The following is a 26,384-nucleotide window of genomic DNA, read 5'->3' as shown; positions in this document are numbered from 1 at the left end:
CTGCAGTAATGATGTGCTTGCTATGTTACATTTTAAAAGACAATGAAAACAATTCTAGCTAACACTTATGACAGTTTGTGGAGTTTGACATACAAATAAGACTTAAGCTCTGGAGTCAATATCCTTTTGTACCTAATGAGTAATACTCAAGTATTAGGTTATTTCAATGTGAATTACATTACAGTTCTTTCTAAATGTCTGTAGTATTTTACTGAGTGATATTTGCATGTTGAATTTTTACTTACCAACATTTTTGATTAATTTTGCATCCACTAAACCAAAAATATCCCCTTTGAATTTCTTCATATCAATTTAAGTGTATCAACCAAATTAAAGAAACAAACTTATCCTTTTTGACTAAATGTAACATAATGATGGTTCTAAAAGGCCCACTGCTGAAAGCTAAATTATATTCAACAGCTCTTATAATGATCTGTTTTGCATCAGAAGCTGATGCAAGTTTACTATGCTAATAACTTATGTGTTCATTTAAAAAATCCACTACCAATCTTTGGGATAACTGTGTCTTTCTTTTCTGCTGGGTATATGTCTATACACAGAATTCTTTTAAATTATTGAGTACATATATAGATACCAGGTAAACCTACTGTGAATTATTCTAATTATTTCTTTAGTTTTACACTAGGCCAGCTTATTTTAAAGTATTGATGCTAACCAATGAATTAAGTCATTTATTTGTTGATGATCAATCTATTAGAAAAAATGCACTGATATTGACTTAGTAAAAAAATTATGCATATGCCTGTTTGGGAGATGTGAGCATTTTATTTCCTTTTTTTATTAATAGAACAAAACTATACCCTCTTCATGAAATAAAAAATGCATGTCCTAAATTATAAATATTCTGTACATAATTCTCCATCTTTTTATATTAACATAAATTGTTTTACTTTCTTTTAATGATATTACTCATAAAGATACCAATGACAAAATAAAGAACAGCTTTCTAAAAACATCCTCTAGGGACCTGCTACATATAAATATGTGACTATATAACCCTTTAGGGGCCTTTGCTTCCTTTTTTCATGTTTTTCATTTTTATGGTTATGTGATGTGAGTACTGTTATCATTTGACTTTCATATCTGTCATGATTGTAACATGGTATAAAGTGGCTAGAGTACTGAGGAGGTTTTTTTTTTTTTAATTTTGTTTTATTTTCCAAAGTTTGCTTAAGAAAAAACTAATTGCTTAAGAAAAATTATCAATATAATACCCTTCAATTTGCAGTATCTGTTAAGGACTCCAAGTACACAGAGATCAAATTAAAATATAAAACTTTTTATGATCCCCACAACAATGGTGAATTATTCATACACTATATAGAAGTCATCTAAAGATGTCTTAAAGCTAAAAATAAGAAAAATGTTAAATAAATGCTAATATTGCAATTACAGCATTTTTTAGCAAATCATTTCCTGACCTTTTGAATTCTGGGATTTTCATCACTCTATATCCTTCTCTGAATGACACTAGAAATGCTGATAATGGCAGGACATAACTTATAAGTTAATTTGTAATTTCAGAAGACTGAGACTGAATTTCAGAATAAGCAGCAGTAAATGTATTAAAAAGTAAATTTATTAAAAAATGCCATTGGTGTTTGTTCCTACACCAAGAAAAATCAAAAATATGTAATTTCTTCCAGCAAAATTATCAGACTTTGCATATTTTCTAAAGTGTGCTAAAGACCAGCCTAAGTAGCTGCATATAAATCTGTATGAATAAAAACACCAAACCAAAACAAAAAACTAAACCAAACACAAAAAACCGTAGCAAACAAAAAATCACCATGAATTTCTTCTAACAATTAAAAGGAAAATGTAAATCTTGAGCAACCCAGATTAGCTCTACTTTTAACCCACATTGAACAGTAGGTTGGACTATGTGGCCTCTACAGGTCCCTTTTGACCTATGTTTTTCTGTTGATCTAAATTCAAAGTAAAATATAAAATAAGGGCTTATCTAAAAAACACATGAAAATCATTTTAATCTCAATCATTAAAAAAATATATCATCCCATCTGCTACATAATTCACCACACATGGCCAAGTGTGTTCCAAAGGTATGTCTAGATTTCTCTGGTGTGTGTACACAGCTAAATTCTTCAGCTTGCTCTTTACACATTTTTGACAGTTAAATATTATGGGCTTTGTTGGTCTGATATGAACCCTGATGATGATGATGAGATTATTCTACTAAAACTAAGAAAGATGAGAGTTGTCATACATACATCAAATGAGCATGTAGAAATGAGTATCAACAGAGCTTATCAGCAGTACTGAGTACACAAAAATTTTTCCTTTATTTGTGTCTCAAATGCAGTGGTTTTAATATAACAAAACAAAACTAAACATAAAAAAGACAAAACCTCAAATCTTAATGACCCAGTAATTCCTTTCAAGAGAAAATTTTGAATGGATTTATTATTTCTCAATGATGCTACTCTTTGAGTTGAAATTAAAAATTTCTTCTCTGAGGCCAAAGTGCAGTTTAAATAATACTAAATTCCATCATTAAAGTATATCAGGGTCTTGTTCTTTCATTATATTACTTTGGAAAAAATCAGTTACTACAAATTTTAGCAGAAACCTGTGTAAGATATATAGTGCAATACATTTTTGAACATAACCCCAGAGAGTCTAAATTGTCTGGTATATTTTGATTTCTTTGGGTTTTTTATTTTTTCAGCTATTGATAATATGAACTGGTTTTAAGTTCAGTTTCTACATCTTACTATCATCTATACCAAATATAGTGTCCATCAAAGACAGTCAAATTTTCTATTAATTCCTCATTTACTATATAAAATAATTTTTCAAGTAATGCAAGCTACATCATTTTAAGACAGCTGTCCTTTCCATGATTAAATAGTATTAGGAACATCCATCCCACACAGTTTTATTTTCCATACAACTAACCTTGAATTGTGCTTTTTTGTTTCTTAGGTTAACAGGATTTCATCTTCCTCCACCTGTGACAAGTACAAAATCTGTATTTTCACTGCGCTTGACAAGTGACTTTGCAGTTAGTGCTCACGGATTTAAAGTTTACTATGAAGGTAAGATCCTTTACAAAATATTCTGTTTTCTTTTCCTCTGATCTCTATGCATAAAAAACCTAAACATCCCACAGAAATATACAAAAATAAAAATATATATCCTTATCCAAGTTATTATATTTGCTTTTCATGTAATCATTCACAGATGCATAGTCATATCTCAAATCAAAATATTTAGAATTCTACAATCTATAGTCGCATCCAGACACAAATACTTCATGATCTCTAATAAGTTCTTTTAATTCTGAAAAACTTAATTATTATTGAACAATTGCTATTCTGGTCCTTCTGGAACATGCTTATTCAAATTGATGTCAAGACATTACTAGTTACTGGATAGTGGCATCTGCAAATTTTATGGACGGAAGCCTTCTTATATGTTTGCACAGGAGAAATGCTGACTCTGAATTGACATAAAGCTATTTCTCCATTGCAGTTTTCACAACTGTCTTTAGTTTTCACACAGACACCGAAGTTAATGAGCTGGAACATGTATTCCTGAAGTCCAGAAGTTCATATTGTATGCATATGTTCCAGGAAGGATCTTGTTTATGATCAAGTTCAGTATAGTAGTGTTTGAAGAGTTGGTTTATATAATGCATTCAATTTTTTAAACCCATTTCTGGGTACCAGGGACTAGGAACTCTAACAAGTTTTTATAAGATAGAAACTGCTGTTTTGTCTCTTTTTCTTTGCTATAGTGTTTTGCATTTAGGGTTTTTCATTTTTGGATTCCCTGCCCCACCCTGCCTCCCCTTTTTTAAGGGCACTTAGTGTAAAGGCACTTGATTTTTCTATTTCCATGAAGTGTTTCTGTCTGCAAAGTCGGAGCTATAGTAAACTGCCTGGAGCAATTCTGAGGCTATTGTTGTACCCTACTTGGTCCCATCTGCAACAGAAACTAATCTCTGAGAAAGTAACCTGCTGAGTAACACTGTGATAGATAGGAAACTATCCAAAAATTGGTAGTGCAATGAGGGCTGCTGTAAAAATACAGTCCAGAATCATCCAGAATCACTCTGTAGTAAAATGTCTCCAATTGTTGATATCATTCACCTTCAGGTATGATACATTAGAATTCTACTTCATATAGAAATTCCCTTGCATATACCAAGATATGAAATGAAAAACAAAATAATTTTAGGTCCTTCTTGTTTCTTGAATTATTAGGCAAAATAGCTGAAATGATTACACGCTATTGTTTTTTTGGTGTGGGAGGTTGCACGTGAAAGAGAAATTCAGGCTGGCTATATGTAAGTGTTTTTTTCTAGATTATAGCTACTCTGCAGTCTGTTAATTTTTCAAGCATTTGGTAACTCTGTTCATCAGCAGCATAATTAAAACTGTTATATTAAAAAGCACTATGAAATTCCTATGGATTTTTAATTATGCAAATTATATGCTTCTCATGCATGAATTGAATTCATTATATATGGTATCATCTGTCCTTATAAATAATTTACTGAAAGATTTTGCACTGCTAATGGTAATATACAACATACTATGCATCTCAGTTATGATAGAGAATAATTAAGACTAAAATGGAAGATCAACTATAGACTTCAGCTTGCACATATGATGACTGACCCCTCACAGTTCCTTTCTAGGTGAAAATAGCATGCTGATTAATAGAACTCAAGCTCCTAGGTCAGTATGAAGTTTGGGGAAATTTTACCTACAACCACAGAAATCAGCATTTTAGAACAAAATGTAAACTTGTTGCCTTGAACTTGATATTCATCTTTTTTGAAACTGATGTTTTATTCTGTGAAATTAGGAATTTTTTTTAAAAAGTTAGACTGGATACCAGAGTTTTAGTTCAATGGAGTCTCCCTTACCACAGCCAAATCTACAATTTTAAGACCTGAATCAAGGTAACCTGATTTCAGTCAGAGAATTTTTCTTTCAATACTTCTTTTTTTCTGATTACATATGAAGCTATCCTGCTATCCTCTTTATACCTATATAGCAAAGAAATGAAAACTCATTACATTACATTACATTCATTTAATGCTTCTTTCCTTGATGTGAGGGAATAGATGTATTTAAATGATAATCACATCAGGACAATTTCCATTTCTGTTCTTGTACTCTTTGTGAACATGTATAACCCTGCAATCAACATTTTAAGATCTGGTTCTGCCTAGTATCCAGTTTTCAATAATTTTGATTGCCCAGTAGTTCCTTTTTAGCTTCTTGATGAAACGTCTGCATACTTAGTACCCTTAAATATCAGGACTCATAATTTAAAGCTTCATTATGGATATGTAATATGAAATTTAAGATAGAAATGATTAGCAACCTGTCATTGCAATAAAGCAAAATGATAGAGGTAGCATGAGAGGGTAGGATGAGAAGTAGTGACATACATTTGAAGGGATTAGATCCAGTTGTAATTTGAAAAAGAAGGAACATACTTTTCATAATCAGCGATAATTTAAAACACTTCTGAGATGCTTTGAAATAGATTGCATAGGTAGATAGTTACATTGAATCCGTTAGTGTTCACTATTTAGAAAAAAACATAAAATAAACAAAGCCTCCAAACATCTATTTTAGTGACTTCTCATCCTCTTGACAAATTTGCAGTTGAGATGAAAGTTGACAAGAAACTCCAGAGTAACTGACAGAATATGTTGGAAATATGAATCTATGGTGGACTTTCTTGATCATAATGTATAGGAAGATATTTATTTTCTGATCTCCTGAGAATAAAAATGTTTATGAAAATATATAAAATTATATCATTAATAGAAAAATTATTCTAAGCCACCATATGTAAACCACTGCAATGGCATTCAGTCAAACCACCTGCTCTATAGACCACAAAATATCAACTCTGGCCTGCTAAATCAATATCATAAGCCTCAGACTGCAATCTGTGTCCCTTCAATATTCTCTCTTTCTTTCTCTTCTTCTTATCCTCTTTGTCTTTCCTTTATATCAAGTGGCATATTTGATTTATCTTTGGTACCATTACACACAAACTTCTTCATGTTCAGCTTCTTTATTATTCAGAAAAGAACACATCTGATAAACATACTTCTCTATATAGCACAAAACTGCTGAAGAAAAATTACTTCATGAGGGAAAACTGGAACAGATTACTCAAAAGTAATAGACTTCATTTACAGTGACAACAGAAAATGGTGAGGCACACTAAAAATTAAGGAGGGATTTAAAAAATACCCTGGAACTAATTTTATCACTGTCTAATAACACAGTATTGCTGGTTGGAGTGAGAAATCAGAAATTTTAAGTCTGCTGATTCTGTGCCTGTTTATTTTTTTTCTGGAGAGGTTTCTGGGGACATTTTTTTGTAGCTTTCAGGCTTTCTACAGCATGTATAGGTATTAGTATCTGGAGAAGAAATGCTATACCTAATCTCTTATTTAATAATATAGGCTAAGTACAGTGTAGCTGTGCCCTTTTATTTTATTTCTTGTGGGATAATTTGGTTTTGGAGTAGAGGAGTTTGATGCACTTTTCCATTTCCTGTTGTCCTAAGATACATAAGCATCTTTATTCACAGAGAGTTCGGGAGGGGAAATACAGCTGCTGAGAAAGAAAGCAGCATAGCAGCTTGGCTACACAGCAAAGGGGACTCAGTGACCCAGTCCTGCATTGAACAGTGCTTGCTTCTGTTCTCACTGTGGTATTTCACAGCTCTTAAACAGGTAGCTAAAATCATTGACTCCATTAATAAATGGACTGCTAGAATTTATGGCACTCTTTATTCAACTTAAATATGATAGAAATTTTTGTGTTATCCTATTGGCCATGGCAATGAATAGAAAAATTTAACATATAGAATTTCCCTTATAGTGAAAACTCTGAATGCTCAGGAGTGAATTGCAAATATTTATAATCATGGTATGAAATATACTTTATCTGGTTTGTACTGCTGCACCTAATTTTAAAGCTGAGTTATAAAACTGAATTATTACACACTGTATAAGTAATGAAATGGTCTTAGTATTTGTACTGGAGTGATGCTATGGAGTTCAGAAATTCTGCTGAAATGTTTTTGAGAGGGATATGAGAGCAATGTTAATAATTTTAAGAATGATCACAGCTTTATCAATAATGGGAGGTGGGTAAGCAAATAAGGGAGCAGATGGTGTTTATTAACAGAATAGGATTTCCATCTAGTGATTTCTGTGGATTTATCATGCATTTCTTTCAGAAATATTAAGACAAACTGGTAGCTGATGTACAGCATTATTGAAGCATGTAGATAAGAAATACTAGTAGGACTTAAATATGCCAGGATGTGGATGCTAAAAATAATTTTGGCTGTTGGTATAAAGCTAGAGGATGTGAACAAATAAGATAAACAATTTTTAGCTCTCCTGCATATCAGAAATCAGAAATGTGGCTACATATAATCTAAATCTTGGACTCAGGTAAGATTAATGAAGTCCTAGCTGTATAAATCTAATAATATCACTGCTAGCTTAATATAAAATTTAAAGGAGAACGAATGAATTATTGTTTGATGTTGGGGTGCTCTCTACAAGAAATCCACTGAAAAGTTGTTTGCCAGGTTGGAGTTATAAAAGACACCAAATTCAAGCTGTAAGTTTGCCACCAACCTGATACCTGATGGATACTCCAGGCTCTTTGTTGTTGCTGTTCAAATTTTGCCATAACTGCTGCGGGTGTGGCTGGTCTCAGTCACTGCATTGCTTCAACTGCCCCTTAATAAAAATTAAATTAAATTGAAGAGAAGACAGGAGGAAGGGGAAGGGGAAGGGGAAGGGGAAGGGGAAGGGGAAGGGGAAGGGGAAGGGGAAGGGGAAGGGGAAGGAAAGGAAAGGAAAGGAAAGGAAAGGAAAGGAAAGGAAAGGAAAGGAAAGGAAAGGAAAGGAAAGGAAAGGAAAGGAAAGGAAAGGAAAGGAAAGGAAAGGAAAGGAAAGGAAAGGAAAGGAAAGGAAAGGAAAGGAAAGGAAAGGAAAGGAAAGGAAAGGAAAGGAAAGGAAAGGAAAGGAAAGGAAAGCTATTATTAAATTGCATAAATACATTTAGATAAAACATACTAAATCTAACAAAGCAACATGCTAGACATAAGCTGATATATATTGTCTATTTTTACTTCTATTCAATATGTTGGATAATAATAAGAAAAAAAAGATGCTGGAGTTTCTGTATTTTTTTTTCTGAATGTATGAATATCTGCCAAATTGTCTAGGAAGTCCCAGACAATTATCTAACAAATCTTTTTTTGTCCTGGTGTACTATCTGGATGGAAAACAGCCCACTAATTCCTCTTCATAGACTTTTTTCTGCTAAAGACTTCTATGCTGTTCCTAATGCCAGATGCATAGTAAGGATGTAGCATAGAATTCCTTATGAGATCAATACCAGGTAGCCATGGTGCTTCTACCTATTTTACCTATATGCTGTACTAGTACCATCATTCTTGTATAAGTCCAGAGGAAGTAGAGAAAAAAATAGCTCTGTGGACTTAATCTGATTAATTTTTATGGCATTTCACACTATTTTCTTGATACCACGACCACTGATTTGGCTAAAGAATAATTTCTGGAAACAAAGATATCTCCTGAAGACATCAAGCTTTAAGAAAACTTTCTTTGATCCCACTGATCACTCTGCCTCGCTTAGAAGTAAGACTTTTTAATTCTGATTTTTGAACTTCCAGCTACTGGCTTTTGTTCTGCTTTTATCTGCCAAATTATAGAGCCCTTATTATTAGCATCTGTGAGGTCTTATGGAGGTTCCTAAGTACTGCAATAAAATCACAGACTTCAGAGTACTCTTTCTCTTTAATATGGGCTTTTGAAGCATTAACTAATTTTCCAAATAATGAATTATTTTCTGTCATTCTTCTGCATTTTCATCATTTTGTTACAGCTGTGTGAAAAAGGGCTCTGATCAATACACTTGTCTGGCTGAGGCCTCCACGTGATCATCAAAACTCGTCCTATCTTCCTATTAAATCTTTTTTTAACTGTCAGAGCAATCTCTCTCTGTCGTGCATGTGTGAGGGTAAAAGGGCTGAGTGCCAGCTACTGGAGCCAGGCTGGGGCTGTAGGAAACCCTGGCCTGGTACCAGCGACTGCAGAGACTGGGGTCTTCGTGCCAGCTACTGGAGTGGGTGGGATCAGCTGCCACTCCCTGGGGTGGGAATGGTGTGTGTCCCAAAAACCAGCTATCAGGAGGAACCCGCATGAGCAAAGCAAGGGAGGAGCTCGGTGCCGGTGCCTGGAGGAGCCGTGTGGCAGGCGCTGGGCAGTGTGATGGGAGCTGTCTTCAGCTCCTCCACACTGGGTGTGCATGGGTCACTCGCCTGCACACTTCCATCTGGACTAACCAGCAGGAAGGAGGTTCTGGATCTAGGGTGAACAATCAGGAGGTTGGGGGCTCCATGCTGGACGAGTATGCCAGTATTCCAAGTTTAATAGTAAGCATCAAGCTGGGCCAGCCAGTGATGAGGGGACTCCTGGAGCCAGAAGAGAGCCTGGAATCTGGGTGGGGCTGCCAGGCAGGCAGAGGGATCATGCTGGTACTTGTGGGACCCGTGAATGTACCTGTGCCCATGCAGCCAGGTAATTCTGCGTGTGCCGCATGAACGGCCTCCTGTGTCTGCCAGACAAAGACAGGGTTCAGTGCTCATGTTCAGGGGCTGCTGGCAAAGCCGTGAGGAGAGACCACCACACCTGAGGCTTGTGGGGGGGGGGGAGACCATGTCATACCAAACACCCACTGCGAAACAACAATTGAAAAACTACTTAGTGCAATAAAACACTTTTTCACATTGAATATTATAGTCTTTGCCATCTGGTGAATTTTCCTCATCCTTTTTTTGCCACACCTGTTGAGTTCCTTTGTCTTGGAAAACTCCTCCCTAGTGTTAGTGCCCCCTTGGAGTTTGACCTTCTTGGGTTTTTTGTTCCAAAGTGCCATTTCTATACACCTTTCTTTCTGTCCACCCTTTTTTCCTTTTATTTTTCCTGTACTTCTTTGCATTTTAGTTCATTAAGAATCTCCCTTGTTAGCATCATGAGTCATTTGCCAAAGTTCACTTCCCCTTAAAATAGTTGGATTGTCATTTAAAAAAAATCAGCCATCTCTCTGACTGCACTTCCTCCCCATAATTACTTCCCAGGAGATTCTGCCTAACAATTCCCCAAATAAATCCAAATATGATATCTCAAAGTCTAGTGTCCCAATTTTAGTACTTCTCAGCCTTCCTTCTAACCTGGGCTCAGTTTTCTTTTACTCTGTAGTTAGGTCTCTGTCCCCTGAAAAGAGTGTTTTTAAAGGCCCTCCTCCTGAGTTAAAAATGTCTACATATGATTATATTCTTATTTGTGTTGATCAGGCAGTTTCATTTGTTCCCAGCAGTCCTACTTCATCTTCAGATGAGGTACTATGATTATGAAGCCCAAACCTGTGGAGACAAGTGTTCAACTAGGCCTTGTTCTGCTGGATGTACTTGCAGCCAAAGCTTTTCTCCTAATCAGAAAGATTGAAAGAGGTACCAACACCTTAAAGGGATCACCTGCATCTGTTCTTCCCCTCCGAATCCCATATCAACCTTAGGTCAGCTTAAGGTTTCCCTTGACTGTGTTATTACCACTCAGATGAGTGAATAGCATGAAGTAGTGGTTATGAGGCTGAAAAAAGAACAAGTGCTCTGTAAAATTATGTGCCTGAGCTCCAGGCAAGGAGTACACAGTCCAAGACTAGAGGTCTGTCTTGCAGGCAGGGGACTCTGCCATGCAGTAGGGAGTATCTGACCACTGGGACCTCTCAAAAGCTCATTATAGATGGCTGTGTCACTTTATTATCAGTACTCAAAAAGTACAGTTAAAGATTGTTTCTGCTGCCAAATATTTGTCATCCTATTTTTAGGAGAATATATCATAAATTCATCTAAATAGACTTGTCATTCTCTTCCCCGTTCTTTTGTTTGAAAAATAACACATAATTTTTAGGAAAAAAAGCTCATGCACATGTTCTTGATTATAGATCTAGTGTTTTATTCTACCATAATTAGCAGTTAGACTTTAGTGGTTGTTGGGTGCTAAATTTTCTTTGATAAATCTAAAAAAAAAAAAAAAAAGATGATTGATTAGAGAGCCACAGAACATGCATAATATTGTTCCAGACAAAATGAATGGAAATAAATTTATTTAACTTTTGCAAAAAAAAGTCATTCTTTGAAAGTTAAAAAGCATTGAATAACATATCATTTCTTCTGCCTTGAGAAAAACTTAATTATTGGGACAAAAAATGATGTCTCTCCCTAAGTCTGGTAAAAATCCACTTACTATTTCAATGTTCTGTTTAATTTATTTCTTTCAGAATAATGTTGTTAAATAAGCCATATTTGTCAACTTATGGTACTGCAATTTATCATTTTGATACATGCCTCATATTGATGCTTAACTAAGACAGTGATTAATTTGAAATCTTAATTATATGTCAGCCTTACTTTAGCAGTTTTTGTCTTATATTTTCAATGTCATTTTTCATTTAAAGAATAATTGAATATATACTGCAAGTCTTGAAAGAAATTTCCCAAGAGATTCCAAGGTTTTCTTAGTGAACTTATATTCTGCAGCTACTGGACTGTTAAGATAAGTACAAAACCCTGACAAAAGCAGATCTTAAGGCAATCTAATTTAAGATTCACATTTTGATCTCATGTCTAGACAAGCAGTGATAACTATAATCCAGTATAGCTGAAACAGTATTCTGCAGGAACCAGTATGTTCTGCTCATTAAAGTACCTAATTAAATGCAGCTCCATGTTTATAAGCAGGTGCTTCCTTCAAGTTTTAAGTTACAGCTCAATGAAATTTTGAAATAGTCATTCACAATAACAGACTTTGAAATATCCATACAATTAATAAAAATGAAACTGCTGCTAAGTACTACATGGCTTAATTCTTCAGTCTGCATTTGGTTTTTGATAGCATTTTGGCTTTGATTTGTGATAGTTTTGACAGAACTTCTGTAGCAATAATATGAAAATATGGAGATCTGCAAGAACAGGTTTAGTATGCCAGCATGCAATCTTAAAAACTCTTAAAAAGACAGGAGCTCTGCAGATGGAGAAATTTATTTATGAAAAGAACATAATACAGAATAATACAGAACTGTAACCTAAAAGACTCATTTTGTCATCTTAACAGATTTTCAAATTTGCAAGTTTTTCACATGAGTTAAATTTATATCTCATATTTGGATACTTAGATCTATAAAAGATAGTCATACTGTTGAGCACAAATTATGTGACATGTAAAATGCTTGGAATGCTTGCAGTTATGTCAGTCACTAACATCATCATGAATACCAGTATAATCATTTAGTGGTGATTATGACAACAGTTTTATTTTAACATTAAGAGATTGCTTACTCAGCAGTGGAATTATCTGCCTAATAAAATAAAATTAAATTTGTTAGAAGTGCATTTTGAAAGATACTTACTTTTTTGATCAGCTCTTAGCAGAGAATTTCTGAATAGCCTATGAGGCTATCCAAGCAAACTCAGTGCACATATAGAGAGCTTTGATATGGGTGAATAATAATACTCTGAACTAGATGGTCAGTCATATGCCTTAAAATTTGAAAAAAAAAGTTTAAATGATTGAAAGTAATTTATAATTAAATGATATTTATATATATATGAAATAATTAAATAAAAGTAAATAGTAATCTTCTCTCTAAAAGAGCCATTCTCCTTTGAACCCCTGAATATCATAAAGAAAAAGTTATTCCTTTGCCAGGTAATAATAGGCCACTAACATTTCATGGACCACCAGTGATATGTTACAGCTAAAAATTATTTAGCTAAAATAAATACTATATATGTATTTGGAAAGATCACAAAACATTCACAAAATTTAAAAAAATATTTTTAACATTTCAAAGCTAACTTATTTTTCTTAAACATATTTAATAAGAAATCATAATAAATTCTTGATTTTGGATAAATTGGTGAATTCATGATTAAGTCATGATAGATTTTTTCTTTAAAATCCCAGAAGATTACACACTAAAAACCCATTAGTGCATTACATGTAGAATGTAACGTGTAAAAAGAATTTTTTGAAAATAGTACCAATGGAATAATTAAAAAAAAACATTAAAGTATCTGCTGAAGTTTTGTTGCAGAATTCTTATGCCTTCTTTTCTTTTGTTTTTAATTATATATTCTGCAGTTTCCCTGCTATAAAATATCATCTGAAGTGTGTATTGAGAAAATGAAAAAACTTGACATCAGAAAACAATCCTACTGCTTTCATAAAAAAAAAATAGAAGACTAGGAGGCATCCTTATATATTTGCATGATTAAAGAGGAAATAAAAATATTAGGATGACAAAAAAAAATTAATTGAATTTAGCATTAATGTTCTACCCTTACTCTTTTGTCAGTGTGCTTCTAAGCAATTTGTTCTTAGTTGTTTTAGGACCAGATACCATTGCCACTTGCAGCATTCAATTCCCAGTCTCTCTAAAGATATAATCAACACTGATGCACTTAGTGCCAGTTGTAGAGCTGATTTTGTGATGGAATATGCATCCTAAGGGAACTTATTTAAAATCACAGGGTAAAATAATACTCCTAAAACAATGGCTTCTCAACATGAAGTCCAGGTCTGAACTGATGATGTAGAAATAAAAGTCTGTGCTAAATGCTTATTCTTCTCAGCACCCTGTCATTCCAGATTACTAGTTAATAGTAAGTAGACAGATGACAAGAATAAGATGTTTATAGGCAAATATTGTTGTTAAATAACAATGTGCTGTGTCATCTTTAATTACAGTGTAGCTTTGCTCAGTTCTGTACTTGTCACAGGAGCTCATACTGCAAGAAATAAGAATGTGTTATTCTGGGCATGAGGCATCTTCATTTGGAAAAACTTTCTTCTTCCACCCACAATTCTTCTACTGTCACACCTAAAATACATTCCAGCTTCACATATTATTGAGATGCCATGAAATACAGATTCCTCATCTAGTTCCAATCCCCAGGCATGGGCAGGAACACCTTGCACTAGACTAGATTTGTCAGAGTTCCATCCAACCTGACATTAAACACTTCTGAGGATGTGGCATTTACAACCCCTCTGGTCAGTGTGTTCCAGTGACTCCCCATCCTCACAGCAAAGAATTTTTCACAGAATCACAGACTACTCTGGGTTGGAAAGAACTCACAAGGACTATTGAGTCCAACTCTTTAGTTAATGGCCCGTACCAGACCTTGGCATTATTAGTGCCATGCTCTTTTTAATAAAATCTAGTCTAAACCCACAGTTTGAGTCACTTCTTCTTTATCATTTAAGTACATTTATTTATTTGCTATTCATAGGATGCCTCTTAAGTGCAGCATAAAATAACATTTAATAAAACCAGGGAAGATTGCTCAAAACTAAGGAATTAATTGGAAAAGAAATCAAAAGAAGAAATTCTTCAAAGATTAAAATACAAAAGGAGACAGAACCTAAGCATTGATGAAACAGATTTTGTTATAACTGCAAAGTGAAAGGAAGACTTTTAAAACATGTGTTCCTCACACTATTGTTGATGGACAACACATTTCAATTCTGGCCAATGAACCAAGAAAAATAAGTACAGTATAAGACAAGTTTTCAGGGGGGTTACCATCAACGTAGTGAGATTAAGTCAGAATTATACAGCAGAAAAAAGAATTGAAAAAGCAGTGAAAGGAAAATTATTTTTATTTGATTATCTAATGTCACTGTTGCTTTTGAGGTATTATCTCAGACTTCATCTGATTCCTATTGTCATGTTTCTTTCTCTCTCTCTGCTCAGCACTCACCAGGCTACGTAGGGAGCAATCTCAGGGAAATAATATGGATGAAATCTCAGGGAAATAATATGGAAGAAAACAAATTTTGTTGTGTCTGTATTTTTCCCTCACCCTTTTCTCTGGTCCAGCCTGCTGTATGGCTTAAAACCATCAGTAGAAACCTAAGCAACCACAGTCATAAATGAGATACAAACAACTGATGGTGTGAGAAAACATAGCTCCATTGACAACAGCACATTTATTTTAATTTAAAACATTTATCAAATTGTATCTTGATGCAGCATGTATAATGCTGAGTGACAACAAGAGGTTGTAACAATCTTAGAGCTGAAAATTGAGTCACTAATTATCTGCATTTCAATGCTTAAAACCTGTTGACAGATTTACTCACACAAAAGTGATGCTTGGTGTTTAGAAGAAAACGCATCACAGTATTTGGATTCTCAAGATTGTTTTGAGTTGAAAAGGCTCCAAGAAGCAAGTTTGTCATGTTTGGTTTTGGGTCTTTCATAACAGAATTACACAGTGTGTCTGTTATATTCACTTGAATCCAGTTTAATCACTATGCAGACTTGAAAATATAGATTAAAAATGAAAAAAAATAAGGTCACAAAGATTCAATTTGTATTACAGATTGAAAATAGTTACAAAAGAGAAACTTAAGAATTTGAAATCTTAATACTGATTTTCCTTCTGAACTATTTTAATTTTCATTGAAACTGACATCTCTTTTTTCCAACCTCTTATCCGGAACCCCTTAGGTTTTAGGTTTGGCTTTTCCATGTGAGATATTTCAAAGTATACTTTCACTACTCAATTCTATGGGATGGAGTTGTCTTCTTCTGTCTCTATATTTTAGAACTTAAATCAAGTTTGTTTATTTAATTGATAGAATATTATGAAGTGCCTATGAAAATCATTATATGCATCAGTCTTCACTGCCAGTACTACTTATAGCAAGAATGCAAATTAGGAAAAAAGGATACTGCCCTGTTTTCTGGCATTGGTATCCTTTCTCAGAAGTTTCATTTTAATGGCATTGTTTCTATAGCTCTCTCCTTTAATCCCAGCACACTATCTTGTAAGTAGCATTTTTAAAGATTGCCACATCAGTTTATAACTCCTATCATGTGTGAGGGATTAGGTGGTCAGGATTCACTACATAAGTCTTCCAACACACATTACAGTGCATATGTCAGTATCCTGTACTCTCATTGCAGACATCCTGTACCACAGAGGGTAGAGGTAAACAATTCCAGAGTATTATGCCATTTTTTTTCCTTACTACTGACAATAAAGTAAGCATAAATGACTTGTAGATATATAGGTAAGTCATACCTGGCTGCACTGCAACACATGGTTTTTTCTCCTCGTTGTCATGATCACACATATTTGAATATTAACGTTTTTCACCCCATTCCCCAGAAATATTAATCAGTTTTAGACTATTTTCACATAGGTGCATGTGACATGGTCAAAAACATAAGTACTTGTGACATTATTGCTGTTCCTGCCTTTGGGTCACAGACTCCTAGGGCAGCTGGGACTTGCAACTCGAGGGAGTGCTGAAAGGCCACAGCAGTATTTCAATTAATTCAATTAAATTCATCCTGTCCTCATCAGAGCACTAAATTCAAAAGCTCCTCCATACTGCTACCCTCAACCAACCTGTCTAATCATTTCACCTGGTATTTGCTAGTGGATTTTTGCCTGTATGCAACAAAGGCATGAGTAGATTTCAATCTCTTTCTGAATTACTCTGCTTCTTTGAAAGTCTGAAGCTAGGACACTTATTCAAAGAATTTACTTGGACTCACTGTTATGTTCTACATATCTGGCCTAAATATGTGCTTCTCTCTTTCTGATCAAAATTAGAACTTCATTACAGTTTATCTGATCTGTTGACCCTTTTTTGTCTTTGGGAATAACTAAATTACTTTCATTTCATTTACCACAGAAACTGCACAGAATTCTAAGAATGTTTATCAACTGATTTTACTTTAGGAACAAGATGAAGGAAATAATCAGTTGTAACAGATAGGGTATCAATTGAAAGTCACCTGTTTTTTATTGTGTGGCAGCAATTCAGTCTCTTTGTATATATCTTTATATAGCCACATGTTAAAGCAGTAGATTTGGTAAAGGGCAATACCATTACCGTTTTGAAACAAATGAAAAGCTTTGTTTCAAGGCTTGTGCTACAGACCCTTGTCTTTCCAGTAAATATTGTAAAATAAATCTAGTGCTGATTTTCATATTACAGAGAATGTCACCTTCAGGACAAAAAAGCACCAATAGATTTTCTGTGATTCCAGTCAGACTCATTTGAATATTTTCCTTTCTTTAGACCCTCATAGATATATTGTACTCTTTTTTAAAAGAAAATATTTTAGGAGCTCCTGTTCATGTCATTCATTTGGGCCTAAAATAATCTTTTCTATTACTGGGTTGTTTTGGAAAAGCATTAATAGAAAATTATTTTCCTGTAACAGGATAAACATAAACTTAAACTATTTGTTACATGATTCAACAGTGCACCCAGGAAGCAATGGAATTTAATAACATTCTGGGCTACATCAATGCAAGTGCAGTCAGTAAAACAGGGAAAGCAAATATTTCCACAGCTTTTAAGTCTGGAATATGGCATTCATTGTTGGATCCTCAGTGCAAGAAGGATGCTGATACCATGCAGAAAGTTCAGGGAAGGGTCACCATGGAGCACTCACCCTTCAAAGAGAATGAAGGGACATGTGCTTCAGCCTGGAGAAGAGTTTCTGGGGACAAGGATGTGTCACAGCATTCTTCAAATACTTGTGGAGTATTAGAGAGAGCATAGAGAGAAAGGTCTTCATTGAAGTGAATGGAAAGACACATACTTACCAAGATTGTCTAGAGTGGTTGTGGAATCTCCCATTTGAGATCTATTTTTCTATTTGACCCTGCTTTGAGCAGGAGGTTGGACTAGAGCTTTCCTGAAATTTCTTCAACCTGAATTATTTTATGAGTCTATACTAAGCAACCCATAGAAAATAACAAAGAGTAATAATTTTAACCTCATAATTTAATATAAACATTGAATGTGCATTCCTGAAAGGTTTATTTCCCTGCAAATACAGACAGATTTTGAAGCTGGCTTGATGTAGATCCAGTTAAATGTAATTTTATTGCCAGAAAAAAGCAAAGGCTGGACAAAGAACCTGAAACTGAGGGTCACTGGGTCAGTTTCACACAGACTGTGCTCTCTTCAAGGGGCTCAACATGGGTAGCAGAGCCAGGGGCTGGTAACACTGTGAGGGCCAGGCTGGAGATAGAGTACCAAGACAGAGCTGAAAGTCCTTACAGAGCTAAGCCCACCACATCACAGGGCAAGGCATCTGTGCAGCAGACATCTGAAGGCTGGCTGGAGGGCACTGATGGATCTAGACTGGGATGAAGTGGGACTCCTGAGCCCATGGAAATGCACATCCCAGCAGATGCAGATCAAGTTCTATTGCTGCCTTCACTGCCTGTGGCATTTAATCTGCCTCAGGTTATTGAAGATATTTTCACTTCATGTATATATATTTTCCTTTTTTTTTTTTTTTTTTTTTGAACTGTGATAGCTGCAAGTGCACAGACACTGCAGTTCTACTACATATCTTGAAATCTGTAAATAAGCAGACATGCTCTGTTAATCTTTACTACATTATTCATTCTTTATATTTCTGAATTGACAAGTCAGAAATACCATCATGTCAAATTCTACAGGACAATAATTTTAACATTTGTAACAAGGCGACTTCTACCTTCAAAATAGCTCAGAAGGCACGATGAAAGTGCCTTTAGAAAATTTAGAAAATTTTTTTGGACATTACATCATCCTCTGAAAAGGAAGTTTTTTTTTCCCATTGATTTTCTGGAAAGCATTGTCTCTTAATTTTGAGAACTAAAATAGGAGCCTAACACCATGAGGATCTTGACAATAAGAAGGCTACACAGAGGAATCTGAGCAGCCTGGATTGATGGGTTGACACCAGTTGTCTGAGGCTCCACACTGGGGTCCTGCCCTTGGCTTAAAACAATTCCCTGCCCCACTAGAGCTTTGGGGCAGAATGTCCAGAAAGCTACTGGGTGCAAAAGGACTTGGAGGAGTTGGTCAACAGCCATCTGAACATGAGCCAGCATGTGCCCAGGTGGTCCAAAAGTGCAGTGACATCCTGGATTCTGTCAGGATTAATGTGGACAGCAGGACCAGGGCAGTGAATGTCTGATACTGAGCACAAACAAAACTAATCATTGATATTGATAGTGAATTTCCTTTCTTTTCAAAAACTAATTTTACCACTTTGTTAGCTGGTGAAATGAACTTAAGTGAATTATATTTTGGATATTTTAAGTGTCATCAATTTACATGTTATATTTGAAAGTTGTGTAAAACATGTTTCCTACTCCTGAAAGGTTTGCAAGTTGAATGTGTCACAGACTATTAAAATGGACAAAGGGCTGAGAGAGTATATTTCTACTATAAGTTTATAAACTTTGATTAAATATCTAAATTACATTGCCAATACAGAATACCTTTGGAATGTTCATTACTCCTGGACCAGCACTGGAAAGTAAATTAATTAAATTCCATTAATTAAAGCTGTCTAAACTCAATGCAGCAAATGATTTGCATACTTTTTGGCTAATTTTTTGGCCAACAACCAGCTCTGAAAAAAATTAAATGTGGTTGAGTGGTTATCACTATCAATAAGGATTTTTGCTTTTTTCTGTTTAAACACTATTATTGCTACCCTGTGGCACATTACCACTTTAAATAGATTACTCATTCTTTTAACTGTTCTAGAAGTGTTCATCTACTTCAACAAACCATTGAAAGATTATTAGCAGAACTTATTTGTCTGTAACTTGTTTTGTAAACTGCAGAAATTTAAAAAGTAAAAGAAAAAAAAAAGCAATAGTAATATGTATTGACAATAGTCCCAAAATTAGAGATTTTTTGATATTAACTTTTTTCTTTTCTCTTCCTTCTTGTTTGTTTGTTTCTTTCCTTTAGTAATAGTCAACCATTTTGTCATTTACTAGGAGTTATGTGATCATTGACTTTTTTCAAGTGAAAAAAATCTCTGTAACTCATAGTATTATCATTAGAAATTCCACTGTAATATTAGACAGACCAAATTTGCAAGAGCATGGCTTCACATCCTGAACCAGAAAAGTAAAGAGGTTGTCAGAAAGATTGAAATATGACAAAAAGAAACAATCACTATCTGGCCTTATCAAAGAGCCTCAGCTAGGGAGAAAATGAATTGTCATTAATCTGAGACTTTATGCGAAAACTGAGCAGTTAAAGAAAGATAATTGGATTATCATGAACCTGAAAGTGTGTTGAAAAGATAATAGGAATAGAAGCCTAAAAATTGTAGGGAAAAAAAAATCTTCAGTTGATTTGTTGATATTTTAAAACAGAAAAGAGGAATTTAAATCTTATATGAGTAACTTATTTTCTTAGTAAGGCTCAATCTTACAGTAACATATGGAAAAGTCAAAATAATTTCTCATATGGAAGAACCAGATGCAGTAGATTAATAGCTTTGCAATCTGCAAAAGATACCTGTCAGCAATTTGCTAATTCCTTGTATTGATTAGAAAACCTCTTCTTAAAAAAAGATCTAAATTTAAATTGCCACCCTGCCTGCAAATTCAGCTAAATTTGAAATGGGCACTTATTCAAGGTCTAGACTCTGTGGACATGTTAATTAACAGATAATCTGTAGTGTTTGTCTCAGTATAGATGGTTGCAGCTGTTCCACTTGTATGGACAATTAAGTATTTCTTTTATTCCAGGTGCTTATTCGAAGGAGCTCACTTTCTTTCTCAGCAAACTTGCATAACCAGTTAGATACTACTGGGTTCTTTTTCAGCTTTGCTTAAAATGAGGAAAGTTTATTCTCATTCAAAAATTTGGTATTAATAACTTTATTTTTTGCACAATTTTTTAATGTCTGTTCTTCTGAGTTTGTTGTGAAGAACTCTAATAACTTTAAAAATATGTAGTTAAATGTCTGACAGAAAAGCATTAATTTATATGATCTGAGTAGTATTAAAACAGAAGAATTAAACACTTCATATATTTCAAACATTTAGAAAATATTAGTAAGAAAATACTCTTTGTTGCATGAAAACCTGTTTTGTAATGCAGTAAAAACCACAATTAATTGTAAAAAAATCTTCTTGCCCAATTTAAATATAATTCCTTAAAACAGAAACATTTAAAAATATGGTCCTATTTGGCATCATATTAACAAAGGAAAATGAACATAATAAACCATAGTAAGAAAGAGATGAAGATAAGTAGTAAAATTAAATATTTGCATTTATAAATTAATTCTGTTGTATAGTACTATGATCTATTGATTATGGTTCTTTCCTGTATGAAAGAACCATAATCAATAGATATTGGTATGGTATGGTTCACATTACTGAAATACAAGTTTTATACTATTATATATTTATATTAATGTATTTTTCCTTCATTGAAAAGCCAAGTATCACTTTAAATACCCTGGTTTCTCTTGCAAGGGCAAAGCAAGATTCAGAAGTTGTGTGGCGTACCAGACCTTATAATGAAGAACAAAGGTCTGGGTTAGTCGACTTGTTCTTATTTCCCATACAGCCTTATTGGTATGATTTTGACTAGGGGAGGCCTGGTGGTGATTTCCAGTAAAGTTAAAGTTCCTGGCCTATTAAGGAGCAGCAAAACAGTAATGGACTTGAAGGCTTTTCTCATCTCCAGAACTCTACCAGAACCTTACTAAAGAACTCTTTGTCAGTGCAAATGTCTCCTGATGTTTTTATTTATTCTTTGCAGAAAGGAGCTCTAAATAATTTTATTGAAAAGTAAAAAAAAAAAAAAAAAAAAAAAAAAAAGATAAGGCACAGTCTAATTAGCCATCATAAGATATTATTTGCAAGTAAACTAAACCAACCTTAGTGCCTCTTCCTGCAGACCGGTCCAGAGGCTCACAGAAAGTTTGTGGAGGCTGTGGTTCAATAGCAGTGTGATGTGGATTGAATCAGTGCTCATCACTGTTCAGGACTTAACTCCTGAGAGTGCTAAAGTGCTACAGGCAAGGTAACAGCTGCCAGCACTTCCACCCAGTGCATTGTAACTTTCTTCTGTACTTTTGTTATGAACATAACATTGTTGTAATGTCTTTAGCCTGCAAACTGGGAAAAAAACTCCTAAATGCTACTATGTCATACAAAGCTATTTCAAGAACATAAGCAATGTTGCCCTTTGATTCTGCTATAAATGCAGTATAGAGATATTTCTAATCAAGTGCATAGTATTGTATTCAAATAATTAATAGATCAATATTTATATATGTTTTAATTTAAATAAAATAATAATTTTTTTCACAGAATTTCACTGTGGTGATAGAAATTGCTCTTTCACTGTCTTTGTAGGTGTTCAATTAAGCTTTCAATGTTGAAGCAGTTTTTAATCAGCTAATGAAAGTAAACTTTAATAAAGCACCCTTTTCCAAATGGAATGCTTACTGCATTATTATATTCAATTCTTGCAAAATTCAATTAACCCTTCATATGCTCTCTTTAATGCATTTATGTATTTTAATTGAATTCTCCTCTCCTGCAATTTAGTGAACAAATAGGAAAAGCAAAAGTGAACAAATAGCACTTGGCTGTACTGGGAAATGAAATGTTAAAATGAGAAAATTAAATAATCACTACAGTCATGTGAAAACCTCACTGTTGAAGCTAAAATTTGGTAAGATTAGGGAAAAAAAAGGACTCCATATCTATAGTCACCCTTCCCCTATCCCAAGTCATTAAAAGATCCAGAACACTATAGGATTTCATTTTAGAAACAATGATATTTTAAAAATAAGCTCTACAGGGTCCATAACTGCAGCATGTCTGTCATAGAAAATCAAGAGGATTCTAGGTCATTTTTCTGCTGTGAACTGTTGAACAAAAGCTTTGAATTAAAAATGCTATTCGTCAGCATTTCTACTGCCTGCAACACACCATGAGCAGCAAAATTTATAAAATACTTTTTAAATTGTGAAGGAGAAACCATTCAAGCCCTTTCAGGTCTCAAGTGTCAAGAGTTCCAGGCCTTCAGCTCCACAGAAGAAACCTGTATTTTTAATTCTATAATCTATTTTTGTGGATGGCAGATGATCTGTGATATCTGGGAGCATTTTCTTAAGATGACAAACACCAAAAGAAGTGGTCTTGTAAAAGAGGCAGGAGAGTGAGCTAGGAGTAGTCTTTAAAATCTTAATTTTATCAATTTCTTTTTTAATTACCATTTTTTTTCTCCAGCTTGCATTTGACATATGTACAAAAATGAAAGAACAAATACTAACATGTAACATTAGTGACAACACTCACACCTCTTATGAGTTTGTTCTTGCCCAGCTTCTATTTCTATGAAAAGCAAGCTTTGAGCTTGTGTGCCCTTCCTGTCATTACTGGTGGCAGAGCCTGCTTTACTTTGCATGGAGGACTTGGAATAGTAAATGAGAAGTATCAACTAAAGCTTTCTAATACCATGGCAAGGTAGAAAAGTAAATATAGTCTCTGTACAAAGCAATCTCCTTTTCTGGCTAAGTGGTTTTTGGATATGCATAGCTGGGACAGTCTCTTTTTGAAGTGACTAGGAAGGAATTCTTACAATACTCAATGACAAAGATGGACTCTTTGATAGGACAGTATTAGTAAAACCTTAGGCAAATTGGGGAAGTGGTATTTGATAGTTCAGTAGAAAAATATGTCAGATAAAGCTGAAACATGACGTGCTGCTTGTATTCTGTTTGCCCTGCTTCTGGATTGCAGGAATTTTTTCTTATGTCTAAACACCATTAAAATTCAGACTGGCTTCCAGCATAGTTTCCCACAAAGTCTACCTGAAGGCAAATATAAAATCTAGCATTTAATTTGGAATAAATGACTGCAGTTAAGATGACCAAATTATACTTTTTTTTTTTGGAAAGAAAATGATGTCAGAATATTCAGCAGTCAGTATCATGGGAAAAAAACTCCTATAATTCAAAACTTCAGTATTTTCACAGAATGCCAAAAGCAAGAAAATATCCCCTAATAAAAACTTGCAGTTTTACAGTGCTCCAAAAGGTCAGAGAACTTCTTTCCCTTGGTTTATTTGTACAGCTCCCTATTACATTAATGTGAATTGTATGGGTGCATTAAAGGCATGGTTATAGCCTAATTACCCTGACATTTGCACAGTGTATAACTTTTGCTGCAAAGAAACCACACCAATACATTTATTTAAATGTATGTAAAAAATAAGTACATATATAAAATAGAAACAGGTATTTTGTATGTAATTCATCTCTTTACAGGAAAGGGGATGAAAAGCAAGCTAGATCACATTTCTTCCTTCTTCCTGAAGTCAGCTTCATTTTTTTGTTCTTTAAATACAACAGAAACAGAGAATGTATAAGGAAAATATAGCACTTTTATGTTTCCACAAAAATTGTCATTATTAGTTTTATTATTTTTTCATAATTTTGTTAGGGTTTTATTCATAGTGAATCAATAATTTCTTATTTTTGTATATGTTAAAAATTCATTGCTTGTGCACTGAAATCAAGATGGTTTTTCAAGGTTTATTAAAAGGCAGTTATGTCAAAGACCTGTATTTATTTTGGCCTCTGAAGTCCCTGTTCATGTAATGATTCTGCATGTGTCTTGTGGTGTTTATAAATCCATTAAATATATTCTTCTTTCTAGACATCCAGCCCTGACCTCTCTGTCAAAAATTATGAAGTTCAAAATGAATTTTTATACATGGAAAATAAAGTCAACTTCCAACAGGTGTAGCTGGTGAAGACAGAGACTGTTTATCTATTTCTACAGGACACAGTCCAGCTGCTTTTTATTTATTGTAAATTAAACAGAAAATCCTATCTGCACTATCTCTGGTAGTTAGTAGTAGTAGTAGTTGAAATATATCTGTAACAGTTATTCTTACAGATGCAATCATTTTGAGTGGAAGATATCTAATCTACTCTGCTATGTGTGTAGCTAGAGCAGTTTCTCTGACTTTACCTGTAAGCAATTTAAAACGTGCAGTATATGCAGAAAAACTTAATGTGTAACTAAAGTTTTACATGTGGGAATAAAGGACAAAATAACATGGACAAGACTTACTTTTTATATTCTAGTTTAGGTAAATTATGTTAAGGACTATTATTACAGAATTGCTTACAGGCTGGGTTAGTCTTTGTTATTCACATTTGTTAACAATATTGATGTCTGAAGGTGAGATAATCGCTGTTCTTTTCCTATAAGTGACAGGAAATAAAGCATGAGCCACCCAACTTGGTATAACACTAATGCCATTCATTAAGCTGATTAACTGTTCTTTGAAGATGCTGCTTACAGCTAATTATAAATGGAATGCAGATGAAGAGTTCATAAGTAACTACACTATATATGTCTGCATTTATTCTAATAATCTGTTGTCCTGGAAAGTCTATTTTTTACATCCTGTTGCTGTATTTTTTTATCTTTACTATATTTTGCTTTTACCCAAAAACATTTCCTATCTCAAAACAATGATGACTGATGCATAGGACTATGGAGTAGGAGAAGCTTTTTTACCTCTTGTGCTGTGTCTGTCTGCTGAGCAGGACTGAAATCAGCTTTATTAATCAGGACTTGGAAACAAACTTGAATTAAAGAGAACTCCTGTTGCATGGTCACCTTTGACTATGCTGAAATAATTGTATTCTTTGGGGTTAGCTATGTTCCTCAAGTGACTTGCTTGTCATCCCTGTAACTTAGGTCATGCTGGCACAGTAAAGGTGCCAGTAAAGTAACTGAAAAAAAAAATAACAGTGAAAGAAATAAAACTCTGTGCAGGATTTCACCTAATAGTTCTTTAACATTTAAACTAGGGAAGATCTATTTGGGTTACCATACCCATAGATAATAATTATAAATGGTTTAAGCTTCTTCTGCAAATAATATGCATGTGTTAATATTCACTGCACTCTGGGCTTTGTCCAAACCTGATGCATTCTTTAGAGTTTCTCCTCTCTCTGATACTTTGTGATACTTGAAAGGATGTGTAGTGTGGTACTTAGAGGAAAATAATAACCATTTTTTTATTTTAAACAAGTTTGGTTTTGATCATGGGAAAGCTTATTGTGTAACAGCAGTGTTGTATTTATTTCTTGGTCTGATAAAACTGGCTCTGGAAGCATTCTGGATAGTCTTATGCTTAAGTTCTGAATTTATATGTCAGTGGGTATAAGATTAAAAGAAATTTTAATTTTATAGTTTTGATTGGTAGAAATTTTTCTTGGTAATGTCTTTTTGTATTTTTTTTTTTTAATGGAGGATCTGGATATAAATGATGATGTAATTTAGAAAATTTAAATTCAGCAAAGCTTCTGAAGTTTATATGTTGAATAAATAGTTGGGAAAGAGTAAAGTTTTAATTCAAATAAAAACAAGCA

The 26,384-nt window shown here is 34.1% G+C and overlaps 1 protein-coding gene across 6 annotated transcripts in view; it reads left to right on the top strand.

The window, feature by feature from the left end:
- The window catches only part of CSMD3 (CUB and Sushi multiple domains 3), a 578,243-nt gene that overhangs the window by 107,697 nt on the left and 444,162 nt on the right, over positions 1-26,384 (top strand). For all 6 annotated transcript variants that reach the window (XM_085572460.1, XM_085572459.1, XM_085572458.1 and 3 more), the window contains exon 3: positions 2,968-3,080. In XM_085572460.1, coding sequence (XP_085428586.1) covers positions 2,968-3,080 — 113 coding nt within the window. The remainder of the gene's footprint in view (positions 1-2,967; positions 3,081-26,384) is intronic.

This window comes from Lonchura striata, chromosome 2 (genome assembly GCF_050655825.1).
Source record: "Lonchura striata isolate lonStrDom1 chromosome 2, ASM5065582v1, whole genome shotgun sequence".
NCBI lineage: Eukaryota > Metazoa > Chordata > Aves > Passeriformes > Estrildidae > Lonchura > Lonchura striata.
Note: the sequence above shows the minus strand (reverse complement) of the source record. Positions and strands in the feature narration are given on the sequence as shown.